The following is a 14,894-nucleotide window of genomic DNA, read 5'->3' on the forward strand; positions in this document are numbered from 1 at the left end:
TATTCATATATAAGAAAAAATTAAAACATTCAAGTTCTGAAAATTGTACATCATCTGATTCTATCAAACTGGACAACTAGAAAATTTAATTCACTTTCATTAACTGATAAAATGCATAATATACAAAAAACAACACAGTCTGAATGGGAATGCATTTTCCTTTCCCATGACAAAGTATACTTAAGAATAAAACACGTAAACTACAGTAATCCTTTCATAATGCAAGGTTGGCCTAGTTTAATCAGATGTCAAATCCAAAATAAATCTAGCAAATTAAAAACTTTCTAACAGAAATTTACAAATAAAATAAAGTCTCATTATGGAGCAAATTGTGTACTACCAGTTCTATCCTTTTACCAAACGTAAATGCGATTGAAAATACAAATTATGAATTTTATAGTACAACTTCACACTCTTTTATACTGTGTATAAATGAAAAGCACTAATGAAAAACATTTCTTGAGATATATTGATATAAGAGATTTTTCATTTTAAAAATTTATAATTTAAATGAACTTGAGTTTCATTTTACCGACAATGGAACTGTAGAATTTTGCGTATTGGGCACTTGTGTTATTAAGATTAATAGGTAAATTTCTTAAAATTGCAATGTATAAATTAATAAAACGTTTTTTATTCTTAAAAATTCTTGCTTTGCAAATAAAGTTTTTTATACTTTTTGAAAATCTTACTTAGCACAGTTTGTTGTGTTTTTTAAACACTTCTACTGTTTTATTTTAGCAAGAAAAGTTGACTGAGTTGTTCATTTTGACCATGGAAAACTCCTCGGAAGACCCAGCAAAGAAAACCTTGGCCAGGTTGAATCAGCTCACTTCCATAGCTACGGCAGGTTCATCCGAAGCGCCCAACATATTCAAGACAGATGGTACTGGTTGTCGATATTAACAATTTGTTTTATAATTTTGCATATTTTAAGAGCATTACACTTTGGAAAGCACGACCGATTCTACTCGAGAAATCATGTTGGCGGAATTTCAACGTCGCAAACGAGCTCGTATGATGACACTCCCCACTGACGATTATGAAGTGAAGGCGCTTCTTCGACAGCTCGGGCATCCGATATGTCTTTTTGGAGAAGACAAACCCGATCGACGAGAACGTTTGAGAAAGATTTTATCATTAATGGCCGAAGAAGAGGCGCACAGAATTTTGAGGCGCGAAGAGCCAGCTGTTGAAAGTCAAGAGGACGAAACTACTTGGTATCATGAAGGAAGTGAAGCTTTAAAAAGTGCTCGCATTTTCATTGCACAATATTCTCTTCCTCGAGCAAAGGAACGTTTATTAAAAGCTCGGGAGCAAAAAAATATTCCAGGCCAGGAAAGAGCAATTCGACTTCAAGAAACTCACAAGTGGATTTCTGTAATTTTTGTTTTTTTATACTTCGTTAACTTTCCGGTAATGGTTTTAACGCATATTGTGAATTTTAGACTGTCACCAACTTTAGTAGCCAGATTGGTGATGTTCGACCAGTAGTTTATTGTGATTTCAGTCCAGATTCAAAATTCATCGCTACAGCTGGTTGGTAATGCTTGAATTTCATCTATTTGTCGTATTGTAAAAATGAGCTGCAGCTTGATTAGGTCAAAGTACTTTTAGTAATTTAAATTAATTTATTGGTTTTCAGGAGTGGATTATGTAAAATTTGGTCTGTTCCTGACTGTAAATTGGTGAAAGAATTGCGCGGTCACAGTGTCAGCGCTTGCTGTGTCCGTTTTCATCCGAAATATGAAGAAAATCATATGCTTATAGGTAGCTGTGATCAAGAAGGTCGTGTAAAACTGTGGTCAATGAATGAGTAAGTCATTTACAAATATTATTTATTGTTTTATAAAGAAATTTTATCTTTCTAGAGAAAAGCCATTGCTCGATATCGATGACTGTGCACCTTATCGCGTTTCTCGTCTTGCTTTCCATCCTTCTGGAAGATTTATAGCCTATACATGGTATTTTGGATTAAATAATAATTTCATTTGTTCATTTTTCATTTTGTACAGTTTTGATTGTTCTTGGCGACTGTACGATGTTGAAGTGAAGCAAGAAATATTGTACCAAGAAGGGCACAGCAAGTCAGTTTATGATATTGCATTTCAGTGCGATGGTTCTGTGGCTTTGACGGGGTTAGTAGTTATTAAAATGTAAGAGGTTTTTAAAGTGTATTCTTTTTTATTCTTTTTCAGAGGTTTAGATGCGTATGGCCGTGTATGGGATTTGCGTACAGGTCGTTGTGTAATGTTTCTCGAGAGTCATCAACGTTCTATCCTTACTGTGGATTTTTTACCGAATGGGTTTGTATTAGCTAAATAAATAATATTTGAAATATTATTAAAAAGAAATTTTTTTCATAATTAGTTACCAAATGGTATCAGGGAGTGCAGACAATTCTTGTAAAATATGGGACTTGAGGATGCGCCGCTGTATTTACACTTTGCCTGCCCATAATAGTTTGGTATCTAAAGTGTGCATAGATACGGCACACGGAGGCTACTTGTTGACTGGATCGTATGATTGTACAATTAAGGTTTGCATATTGTTTATTTTTATTTTATTCTCTTTTTTCATATTGTCAGTTTTCAGTTATGGACTAATCCAGGCTGGCAGCCGCTGAAAACTTTACAAGGTCACGAGAGCAAAGTTATGTGCGCATCTATATCTCCAGATGGGAATTGGATTGCTAGCTCATCTTATGATAGAACTTTCAAACTCTGGGCCCCGGAAAGTCCTCGTGACAAACAATTTATGGTTTCTTAATAAATTTATGAATATTTCACTTATGCATAGGTTTTGTTGTCAATCAGTTTTACAAATACTGAAACTGTTTTTCATCCGTATTTATAAGTGTTTCTTTTTGCCATTCATCAACTTCAGCACACTTTAGCATGTTGCCAATGGTTTATTTTTGGTCGTTGCTATTATTTGTTCTCAGTGCAACGGTAGTTATTTGGCAATTGTCGTCTACATATCGTTACATTGTTAAAATGACCGTTTACTACAGTATCCTGTCAACGGCTAGCATTTTTATAACAATAATGGCTCTTGCGCGACCGATGAGCCTCCGAAATTTTCAGTAAAGCAATTTCTTTTATCGTTTTTTCTTCAACTGTATTACTTATCAATTTCGTGTCAAATTATGCAGGATGGTTCGATACGTTTTATACTGGGTAGAACGCCTGTATCAGCTGAAAATTATCGTGCGTGGAGCCAGTCATCTCGAATCTTCGCAGCCGTTAATTGTCGTTTGCAATCATCAGAGTTCTCTAGATATTATACGTGAGTCATCGTTGGAATAATATTGTTTTCAAATTATTAATTATCTCTTTTTATTCATTGTCTTGCCACGCTCTAGCGATGATGCGAATTTGGCCAGAACGTTGTGCACCATTGGCAAAAAAATCACTGAAATATATGGGTTTCTTTGGAATAGCGTCCATACTTTGCGGATGCGTATTTATAGATCGTTTCGATAAAAACAACGCTCGGAAAGTTATCAGCAGTACATTGAAGCATATAATAGAGCAAAAGGTGACTGCTTTATTTGTTTATTATTTATTAATTTAAAATGGAAGAATATGTTTCGAAAAGTGTACTTTTATAGATAAAGCTATGGGTATTTCCTGAAGGCACTAGAAATCGAGATTCCGGTTTGTTACCGTTTAAAAAAGGAGCATTTTATTTGGCCGTTCAAGCTCAAGTAAAATGAAAACAATGGGAAAAATAAAAATGCACGTTAAACATATTATTTATGTTTCAGATACCAATTGTACCTGTGGTATTTTCTTCATACAGGAATTTTTACAGCAAGTTGGAGCGTCGTTTCGATTCGGGTAAGTGTACTTTATTTGCGACAATAAAAGTCAAAACTGTTGTTTATCAATATTCGCATGTTCGGTGGTAAAGGTGGTCTTATTATTGTGGAAGTGCTTCCACCGATTGATACTACTGGTAGCGATGAAAATCAAGTGGCAATGTTAGCAGAATCCACGAGACTGGAAATGCTCGAAACGTTCAACACAATTAGTGAAGAAGTTTCAGAATTGATGAATAAAGACAGTCTGTGATGATGATTCGTTTTATAAAAAAGAAAAAAGTATCTTTGTTTCGGGTTTTATCCATATTATGAAAACAGTTTTGAATGCTGTTTCTTATGATCGATTAAATTTATTGAAATCATTTTGCTGCTACTTGTGAAATAAATTTTAATTTACAAACGATACGTTATGTATATATATAAGCAGATGGCTTTGTTTATTGGAGTGATGCTGTGTTTGTTTTGTTTTGTTTATTTGGTTATTTTAGTTGTTGATTGTGCAAAGCATACTGAAGTTGTTGCAGTGCTTAAATGCAGATTTGTTCGTGTTGTAAAGGCCGCGTTAAAGCGAACAACAATCACTAGGAATATCTTAATATAACGTTCAGTTTTCAAAGAGTTAATGTAAACTGTAGGCCACAGTACTTTTGTACACCTGTCTATTGTCAGCACATGTAAAACTCCATCTAAAATTTTCACGTGTTAAAGTTATCGAATTTAAAACTAATTATGCAGAAATGAAAGTATATTTTCTTTTGCATAAGAAAAAGCCTCACAAGTTACTTTCAAATCACCTTTTAACGTCAGGTTTGCAACGAGCTTGATTACACCTTCAAATTACAGTATTACTTTTATGGGTAAAGTATTATTTTTGCAATTTGTACTCAGTTCAGAAAAGTTGGTTGTTTTCCACGAACTTTTATAAAAATGAATTTTCAGAATGTGCCTTTATCTATTGTTGTATTTTTTAAAATGGTAAGCTTTGTTCATGTGTTTTAACTAAGGATGCGTTTATCTTTAAGATAATTTTCAAAACTGCGAAATGTCAAGTCTTTCTGCGCAGTATTTTTACTTTTCTATTATTTTTTCTCTAAAATTTACTTTATATACTTGCAATTGCTGTTCAACTGTATTTTAGGCTGTTCAAGTGATTATTTCAGTCTCTCCGGATGATTGCAAAGCAGTCGGTTTTACTCCCAACTTAGTGTGCAGTTCTTGCTCTGAATTATCTCAATATGGTTTGAAAGAACTGGAGCCGAACTGTCGTCAGTGCTGTGCGAAGGACGAACTGTACGACGCTATAAACCAAGTGAGTTACCAGAAATTTGTATCTGCAAATTTTACAAACAAATTTGCCTGCATGTGATCTCATCCGATATTTGTCACTTGTAGAAATATCCATTTGCGGAGCTGGTAGTGTGTGGATGACGTTTGGGGCAGTACCCGCAAATCCATGGTAAATTTGATCTCGATGCTAGTAAATGATGCATAAATAATGAGAATGTTTTCACTTTCAGCTTTTGTAAAGTCTGAAAAACCAAAAGAATGGCCTGGATTTCGGGTGCGTTATGAACGAGGAGCGAATCCTGTTATAAAATTATTTAATGAAAAGAAAGAGGTGGTCGAGACGTTGGGTATTGATAAATGGAACACTGACACCATTGTTGAATTTCTTAATGAACGTGTTGAGAAATAACATATCAGTATTCGCTCATTGCAGGGACGGTTTTTCTTGTTTATGATAGGGCGCTGTTAAAGGTCGCAAGACTTGGGTTGCACTTGATGTACATGAGAACCGAATCCTCATCATTGTGTTTACACCATTCAAACTGAATAAATCTAATGTGACCGGAAACCTGTTTTGTGTTGTTTTTTTGAGATAAAATTTTCAAAAGAAACAAAGTTGTTTACTTTAACCAATAGCGGGAAAAGTTTGTGCATAGTTTCCAATGGTTTAAATTTTGTTGAACTGAACGACAGCTACAGAAGCGTACTTTAAAAGTTAAAACAAAGCTTATCGAGTTTAAAGTATGTTTTTAAAACTTTAAACATTTTTTAACTTAAAATCTTCAGTAATTGTACTGTTTCTCATTGTTGTATTCGATCGGTAGTCGTCGCCGGCAAATACTCGTAGAAATGGATCTCGAATTTGTCCTTCAAGCACTTGCCATATTGTTCCACGTATTTTTTATGGTATTATATCCGCCCATTTCTTGCTTTCTGGTCTACAAGCTGTTGACGGGCGGTTATTTTACCATTTTGCTCGGATATTTGATTTGGTTTATTTATGATTGGCAAACTCCGTCACAAGGATCTCGTCTTTCTATGTTTCTACGACGCACTTATTACATGAAGCTCTGCCAACAGTATTTTCCAATAACGTTGCGAAAAACGGCTGAACTCGATCCGTCGAAGAATTACATTATTGGTCATCATCCCCATGGAATACTATCTTTTGGTGCGACAAATTTTTGTCAAGAGTATTCCGGCTTTTCTTCGTTATTTCCTGGCATGCAATCATACTTGTCAACTTTGAAAATGAACTTTTGGTTTCCTATTCGACGTGAATATTTTGAATTTCTGGGTTTGTTCTTATTTATATTTTAAGAATCACTTTACTCGGACTGAGCTTCTTTTCAAATACAATAATAATTTATAATAGGTGTAACAGACTGCAGTAAAAATTCAATACATTATTTGCTTTCCCAACCTAAAAAAGGAACAGCAGTTGCTGTTGTAATCGGCGGAGCCGAAGAAGCTCTTGAAGCACATCCAGGAAAGCATCGTGTTGTTTTGAAATCACGTAAAGGATTCATTAAATTGGCACTTCATTGTGGGTAAGACATTATGTTCATTTGTTATGTGTTGGTTCTTTGTTGAATTTTTTCTTTCATAAAAAAAGATTTTCAATTTAATATATTCTTCTCGATGCATAATTTCTGAGTTTATTTCAAATGCAAAATTTTCACTTTCAAATGCCGAAATTGCATCATTGCATACTGTAATTATTAGGATGTTACTTGTCGATCACATATATTACCGTTTTATTTAGATTGATTTAACGGTAACATCAGCGTAAGTTTTGTTAACGATGCTTTAGAATGTTTTGTTCAATAAGATGGAATCAATTTTTGCATTTTAAATTTGTAAGTTATGCTTTTTGAAAGTCATGCTAGTTTGAGCTTGGTATTTTCGATGACGAATAGTTCTTTTTCCAGTGCAACTTTGGCAGGCGCTGTTTTCATGAATTTATCGCTTTATGAAGACCAGCATATTTCTTTTGACATTAGTTTGTGATAAAATTTCAAATATATACTTATTTTGTTTGTTTTCCAACATTTCGTTAGCGTCTGTTTGTTGAAAATGCCTGTTTTGATTTGAACTAGCTTCTATCGATTCTCTACCTAGCAAGAATGACTACGCTTACTTTCAGTACTGTAAAGCCAGTCTTGTTAAGCAGCTGTCAAGCAGTTGCGGTACTTTTTAATATTTTTGTAATACTCATCAGTCCCCTGCTAATTCTTTATTATATTTATTACATTCTCATGTACACATCTTACTGGTGGGTAATGATGTTGTACTTTTTGTGGTATTTGTATGATTACGAATCTCCTCGGCGTGGATCGCATCTTTTCATGTGTTTGCGTCGGTGTTCACTTTTCAAATGCTTAGCTGATTATTTTCCAATATATTTGAAAAAAACTGCACCACTTTCCCCACGTAGAAATTATTTAATTGCCAATCATCCTCACGGTATAACGGCCGCAGGGCTGTTTGCCAACTTCCTGACCGAAGCGACCGGATTCAGCGACGCTTATCCAGGCATCACCACCTATCCGGGCACATTAGACATCAATTTTTTGTTCCCGTTTCGACGTGAATATATGTTGATGTTAGGTTAGAACAAATTTTCAAAAAAAAACATATACAAACAAGCATGCAAGCAAAGATTGTTTTGCACATGTAATAATAATATAGCATTCAGGGGCAATTTCTTGTGGTAGAGAGAGCGTTAAATATATGCTATCGAAGCCAGCAGGCGGGCATGCTGTCGTGTTGGCTGTCGGTGGCGCCGAAGAAGCTCTCGAAGCCCACCCTGGTGCAAGCAGGATCATATTGAAATCACGCAAAGGATTCGTCAGACTTGCTCTAATTTGTGGGTAAGGAGACAACTTTTGCATTGCAATTCTGCAATATTTTTGAGTCGCTCGCTTTTCACTTTTACCACATTCTTTTTTTGCATGCATGGCAACGACTGGAAATTATTAATAAATGATAATGATGATCAATTAATTGAGTGTTGTGTTGTTCTTTGATGTTCAAACAATATTCAGAACTATTAATATTTTATTAAATTGTTTATAGAGCCTCATTGGTTCCATCATATTCATTCGGTGAGGTTGACGTGTTTGATCAGATCAATAATGAGAAAGGGTCGTTGTTGCGTAAAATGCAGGTAAAGTGTGTACTGATCAATTTATTTTTTCTCTTCTAATTGTTATTATTTTTCTTCGTCAATTGCCATTGTTGCAGGACTGGTTTCGCAAAATTGCCACCTTCTCAACACCGATTTTTTACGGTTCTTACATATTCCTGCCATATCGTCGACCAATCTGCACTGTCGGTACGCCGAGTTGTTTATTTATTTAGTCATTTATTTGCATATAAACAGAAAGGGAGAGAGAAATTGATAATACAACTTAAAACAGTTTTTAATCTTTTCATTTCCAGTTGGTCGACCAATCGACGTGGAGAAATGTGAAGATCCAACACAAGAACAAATCGATCGTTTGCACGAAATTTATGTAAACGAACTGCTGACACTGTTCAACACTTACAAAGTATCCTACGGCCTGCCTGAATCGGCACAGTTGGAAATACTCTGAATAACCAGTAAAGTTGTTGTTTAACATTTACATTTTATTAGCATTATGTAAGTTCACATGAATTAAGCTATATAAACACTAATTGATGAACATTAAATAATTTTATAAAAGTGCGCGCTTTCATGAAAGCGATGCATACACACACACACACACGCGCGCGGATATATATATATGCATGATAACAAACAGAAATGAAACAAAAAATAAAAGATTATCGCAATTGAGCGGCCATTCAGAAGAATACATACAGGAGATAAATGATTTTCATTTTAAAGCAAAACAGAAAAACAACATAAGCATATAGAATGGATGCTGATTCTGAAAGGGAAAAGATAACTGAATAAATAAAAAAAAATTAAAACATGGAATTGAGATGGGCAGCCGCGTTGTGCATGAGAAAACAGACATACAGGTATATATATATATATATATATATATAAGTGCTCACAAACCGCTATCTTTCTCTATAATGAGCAAAACAATAAATAAACTGGAGGCGAGCAAAAATTGTTGTTGTTTTTCAAATACACATTTCGTTTGGACGCAATCAGTATATAGTAGTTTTATAGTAGTAGATTTTCTGCTTTTCTCCAGTTTAAGTGCAAAGAAAAAGTAGAATTGCTTTTTTTTTTTGAAATCACCAGTTTGGCATGCCCGGTTTGTTCAACGTCATGAAGTAGATCTGGCACGAGCCACCACCTTTGGCCGACGAGAAAAATACCTTATATAAAAATTAGCATTTATTTATGGTAAATTATAAAATACTGGTTCATAATTGTCGCATACTTTGTCATTTCGATCGCAGAGAAATTTCAATTTTTGCGCCTTTTTATGCATGAACACTCCGTCCAAATGACCAGTTTCTACGGAACGAATCTCGATCGCCTTGTTACCCCAGCCCATTATTTGTCCGGTTGAAATGTAAGCTTGAAAAACAAGAACACAACATACAATAATATAAAGTCGAAATGGAACTATTTTCATCTCTTACCAACCGACGTAGGCATCTCGCCCCATTGCAAGACGACATTCTTTGTCATTTTACCGTACGTGTTCACATAAACACCTTCGTCTAAACAACAACAACAACAATAACCACAGTAATAATGATTAATAATAATAATCAAGCACAAAAAAAAGACTTACTGTCGTAACAAAGCAACAATTGCATCCCGTTCGTGTTGGGCAAGATGACAATGCAGTGGGGCACGATGAATCCTTGCACGTGAGTGGGCACGTGGATGTCGTATATTGAAGCGGAATCCAAATCGATAGCGTGGAAACCTTCGCTCGATCCGTACAACACCTTCAGACGAGCATTCTCTTCGACCGTCAAGTCGACAATCAACGGCTGATGGGTCAACTGGCCAAAAGACTGCCAATATAGAAAAGAAAAAAAAATATTCACAATTCAATCTTTCTCTCTCGTTTTGTTTTCTTAATAGCCACCTTAAAAGCCATAAATTTGTGATAAGGCTTCGGTGCCCAGGCGTAAATTTCAATGGAACTTTCCAAGCCGATGACCAAAAATTTGATTCGCTCGTATTTGACAATTTTGAAATGAATGGCACCCTGCAGATCGCCGACGTTCACGAAGCCGTTGCGTTTTTCAACCTTTGCACCGTTGAATAATTTTTTATATAATTTCATTACATACGCACACAGAACACATAAAACTACTTCTTCCCCTCCACTTACCCCTTCAGAGCGGAGAATTTTCTGCTTCAACCAAGACAAATAATAGACCCGGATGCGACGTTTCTTGCCACTGATTGTCACCAATATATTCTGCCCCTCCAAGACGGTCATCTGATCGAAGCGTCGTCGGTTTATCAAATGATAAACTGAAAAAAATGAGAAGAATTAAATATGCAAAAAACGTTTTTTTTTCTTCTTTTCTCAAATCAAATTTCTGTTCCCCTACCTTTGCCTTGACCACTACGGTCCAGGAGAACCAATCCACTATCCGTACCGATAAGCAAATTGACACCCCACAGTGCGGCGCACAGAACTTCGCTGGAAAACTTCTTCTTGTATTTCCGAATCTCAGGAACACTGTTCTCAGACTGCGACGACGCTGGATTCACGTTCACATTTACCTGCAACAAACATACAAACACTACTGCTTATCATCACATATAGATATGTACATACATCAGCAATTTCTCGTTGTGTTCTTGTGGGTCTTTCAACAGTACTGCCGCCGGCTCCGACGCCAGCTGCCCCGCTTCCAAAACCAAATACTATAAAAGATTTTTCTTTCTTCTGCAATGCATTCGGTGGAGGTGGTGTAGATGAAGTAGACAGTGCCTACACAAAGGATCAAATAAGCAAAAAAAAAAGAAATTCAACCGACAAAATCAAAATGAAACCAATAAAAATATGCATATATATATACCTCGTTGGAATTTCCTTGAGTAACATTTGAAGATACTTTGTTTTTCGGTAACAAATCCGGCAGAACTGTCGAAGAGCGACGACTCAGAGCCTGGGCTCGCTCTGTACTGTCCAGTTCACCTCCGGATGAACTCGACGAGCCAAACTGTGGACTAGACGCAAACGCCGTCCGTTGACCAATATCATCAAATTTCTGAACAAAAAAAACAAATTTAACAAAGTTTAAATTCAAAAAACGAGCATTTTATGCCTTATTGTTCGCTTTATCTTTGTAATGACTAGAACGACGATAAGAGCGGCCGGAAGACTGATCACGTCCTGGTCTGCGTATGATTAACGTTCCATCGTCATCGTCGCCGGGCGAAGAAGCATCGGGTGTTGGCGGCAGTGGCTTTTCAGGTGCCATGTCGCCTGATGACACGCTTGCACGCAAAGTTCCCTCTTTACATTCTGACCTTAAAGAGAAGCAATTACATATATATATATATATATAATGAATTATTGTGACGTTCATTCGTGCAATAAAAAACGTGAGCAAAATTAAAATTGCAAACAGAAACTCACAACGGGCGAACAGGCTCCGAAGCTGTGACAGTTGCCAAATCGTCGTCATTTCCATTTATTTCCATTTCTTTGGACGACTCTTGCAACAGTGCTGAACTGGATATAGATGCATCCCGAGGTGGAGGCACCGGTGGAGATTCGCTGTTCATAGCAGCAGATTTGCCTTTGTTTACAACGCTTTTAATATTGCCCATTTGAGAAAGTTCAGCTGCAAGCTGATCCAAATCCTGTCAAATTTCAAATATATGATGGCGCATTAGATCATCAAATAAAGAAGAAGAAGAAGAAGCAATTGCATACCTCAGGACGACGATTCAGCACAGGCGCTGAATGTTTGCGTTGCAGATTTTGTGCTAAAACGGAACCAACACCAACAGCAGATCCCAACTGCAGCTGATGATGATGATGATGCGGATGGTGATGTCCGGCGGCAGAATGTTGTTGCTGTTGTTGTTGTTGTTGAAAAGAGGTAGCTAGTGGTGATTGCGCAACAGCTTTTGCAAAGACTCCAACGCTGTGGTCGCTTTGCAAATTCGGGTTGTCTGTACATTGTATAGAACATTATTCATTTCAAAAATTGAAAACAACAATAATTTCGGTGACATACTTGGCGGTGATGGATGACGGTGCGAGCGTGGCCTATCAGATCGTCGTTCTACATCTCGACTTGAATTACCACATTTTCCACCGGCAGATTGTCTGTATCGAACTTCTGCAGCATAAAAATTTTTTTTGTAAAAACTTTTTACACATATTCATTCCTATTCGATATGAATTGAAAGGAACAAAAAAAAACACACTCACTCGCTGCAGCTGCTACGTTGTCGTGGTGATGACTGTGCTGGGACAGGGGACGATGCTTGACTTGCATGTGATGCTTGTTCAAGTCTTGTTGCTCGGGCGACGGGCCGTATTTGGTGTACTTGAAGTTCGGAGCCACGTACTGGTGGGCGTGTCGGGATTTCGGCGCCAACGCCCTCGTGGCCGCAGCGCCGAGACGTGCCACGCCCGCCGTCGGACGAGGCTGACGTTTCACCGACTGAGGTGCGGGCGATTCGAACAGCGACCGCCCTTCTTGTAACTTGAGGAAGTTCTTCCTCAGGGTGTTGTCGTCTTGGACCGGCAAAACTGAAGTCGGCGGTCCGTCGGAACCTTTAGACGAGCGTTCGTTAATCTCAGCACGAGACTGATCTTCTTCTTCTTCTTCCTCTTCACTGCCGCTGTATTCGTATTCGGTATGGTCGCGGCGAGTAAGCCGACGATGCCGGTCCAAGTGATCCTTGATCGCGATGCGCACTTGACGTTCGGTCGGCAAATCCCTGATGAACGGATGTCGAAGCAGTTGTTCAGTGTAGGGGCGCTGGTGGTAATCCTTGACCAGGACGGTCTCGACGAACGAGTGGAATTTCTTCGACCAACGCTTGGTCGACCGGAGCCGGGGCGGGGCGTTGCGCGGAATCAGGAACAAAGCCCGCATCGGATGCATGTCGCACAACGGAGGCTGACCCTCGGCCATCTCCAACGACGTGATGCCCAACGACCACAGGTCGCTGCGCGAGTCGTACGTGGCGTCGGGATTTTCGTCGCAGGCGATCACTTCCGGTGCCATCCAGTAGGGCGTGCCGATGAATGTATTCCGACGGCCGACCGTCCTGTCCAACTGGGCGCTTACACCGAAATCCACCAACTTCACTTCTGCATTGTCCGTCAGCAAAACATTCTGCCCTTTGATGTCACGGTGGATGACTTTGTTGGCATGCAGATGCGCCAAGCCGCGCAGTATTTCCCGGCAAACGTAGGCAATCCATTCTTCTTTCAAACTCAATCCTTTCGTACCTTGAATGTTAAATTTTAATTTCACATTCATTTATATAATTCAAAAAAACATTTTCTCTTCTTACATTTCACTAAATCAGTCACTGATCCAGCACCACAATATTCCATAACTAGCCATAGTTGGTCACCTTTACCAGTAGAACTGGGTTGCTTTTTAATAAATGCACCATAATAAGTTGCAATATTCCGGTGATGGGAGTACTTAAAAATAAAAACATACATATATCAACAACAAAGCATCCAAAGAATTATACATTCTGAACATCTGCTTATTATTTTCAAGAAAAAAAAACACCTTATAACATACACTTGTTCAACTATTGAAAAAATGCAAAAAATTAAAACTTTCCCTATACCACCAATAAGTGAACATGCAAAAAAAATGAAATTCAACAACATATATGAATTAATCATAAATTCCCATTCTCTATTTTAATAGACACACTTTCGCACCCTGTTTAAACTATTTTGAAATGCTTCTTCATTTCAAAACGTGTTTCAATTTCAACACACCGATGAACAAATGTTTACCATAGTCGAGATGTTGAAAATGGCTGTAAAAGTGAACAGGAAGCAACATCTCACAAATGACAGCAAACATTTTCAAGAGAAAAAAGTTTATATGAAAAAAAGAAAAAAGCAAATGTTTCAACTTGAACAACAGCCAACAGCCTAATTATAAATATCACTGAATGAATAAAAGTGCAAAAAGTAATGCTATAAAGATGAATAAGTAAAAAAAAAGTATAACCTTTTTCAAAACGTTGATTTCCAATTTGATTTCTTCCTCTTCATCCTGAAAAGCAATTTAGTGAAAAAAAGATCATCATCGAGTGAAAAATAATGCAAATAAATTTACTTGATTAATGTTCATTATTTTAATAGCGGCGAGCTGGCCCGTTTTCACATGGCGACCCTGAAGCATAAGAAAAAAAGCTGTCAGAGAAAGAAAGTGCTTTCTTTGTTTTTCATCGCCCCCAAGAAGAAGAATGAATATTTTATTTATTTATTTGGAACAGCAAAGCATTATCATCATCATCATCATCATCACTTGTTGTCGTGTGAAACTTTTTCAGTCAATCTGGCAAATAAAACTGCACTGAATCATCGTCCATCAAAAATGGTACCCATCATACGAAAATGAGTCAGTGTTAAAAAATTTTTTTTTAATAAATAAAATAAATGCAAATTCCTGCAAAACAAACGCAGCACCAATTTTTAATGGTAAATCGGGCAAAAAGCACATGTCACAATGGCGTTTGAAACCAACAGCTGACGCTGACGATTGATAATTAGCTATTATTAAAAAGGCCAACTGATCTATATAGATATGGAATTAATTTTCGCCGCTTTTCTATTTTCCAAACAGCAAACCGATTTTCCCT

At 37.1% G+C, this 14,894-nt stretch overlaps 3 protein-coding genes across 3 annotated transcripts; 2 read left to right on the top strand and 1 right to left on the bottom strand.

Annotated features, from left to right (window-relative positions):
* The first annotated feature begins 774 nt into the window (after window positions 1–774).
* On the top strand, window positions 775–5,352 carry Tsp_03946 (putative acyltransferase). Its single transcript, XM_003374709.1, has 11 exons — window positions 775–886; window positions 938–1,416; window positions 1,449–1,543; window positions 1,646–1,816; window positions 1,872–2,138; window positions 2,199–2,306; window positions 3,155–3,288; window positions 3,365–3,540; window positions 3,770–3,842; window positions 4,987–5,135; window positions 5,344–5,352. The coding sequence occupies exons 1-11, from the start codon at window positions 775–777 to the stop codon at window positions 5,350–5,352; spliced, it is 1,773 nt and encodes a 590-aa protein (XP_003374757.1).
* Window positions 5,353–5,962: 610 nt separating this feature from the next.
* Window positions 5,963–8,712, top strand: Tsp_03947 (diacylglycerol O-acyltransferase 2). The gene is made up of 7 exons (XM_003374710.1): window positions 5,963–6,410; window positions 6,489–6,663; window positions 7,260–7,723; window positions 7,812–7,986; window positions 8,192–8,282; window positions 8,360–8,450; window positions 8,558–8,712. Exons 1-7 carry the CDS (start codon window positions 5,963–5,965, stop codon window positions 8,710–8,712), a joined length of 1,599 nt encoding a protein of 532 aa, XP_003374758.1.
* Window positions 8,713–9,456: 744 nt separating this feature from the next.
* Window positions 9,457–13,731, bottom strand: Tsp_03948 (putative kinase domain protein). Its single transcript, XM_003374711.1, has 12 exons — window positions 13,575–13,731; window positions 12,971–13,509; window positions 12,478–12,859; window positions 12,222–12,385; window positions 11,974–12,060; window positions 11,685–11,900; window positions 11,111–11,302; window positions 10,867–11,022; window positions 10,637–10,811; window positions 10,411–10,556; window positions 9,859–10,087; window positions 9,457–9,638 (listed from the first exon to the last, which is right to left on the bottom strand). Exons 1-12 carry the CDS (start codon window positions 13,729–13,731, stop codon window positions 9,457–9,459), a joined length of 2,625 nt encoding a protein of 874 aa, XP_003374759.1.
* Between the last annotated feature and the right edge of the window lie 1,163 nt (window positions 13,732–14,894).

The sequence above is a fragment of the Trichinella spiralis genome (genome assembly GCF_000181795.1).
Source record: "Trichinella spiralis strain ISS 195 chromosome Unknown Scfld5, whole genome shotgun sequence".
Classification (NCBI taxonomy): Eukaryota; Metazoa; Nematoda; class Enoplea; order Trichinellida; family Trichinellidae; genus Trichinella; species Trichinella spiralis.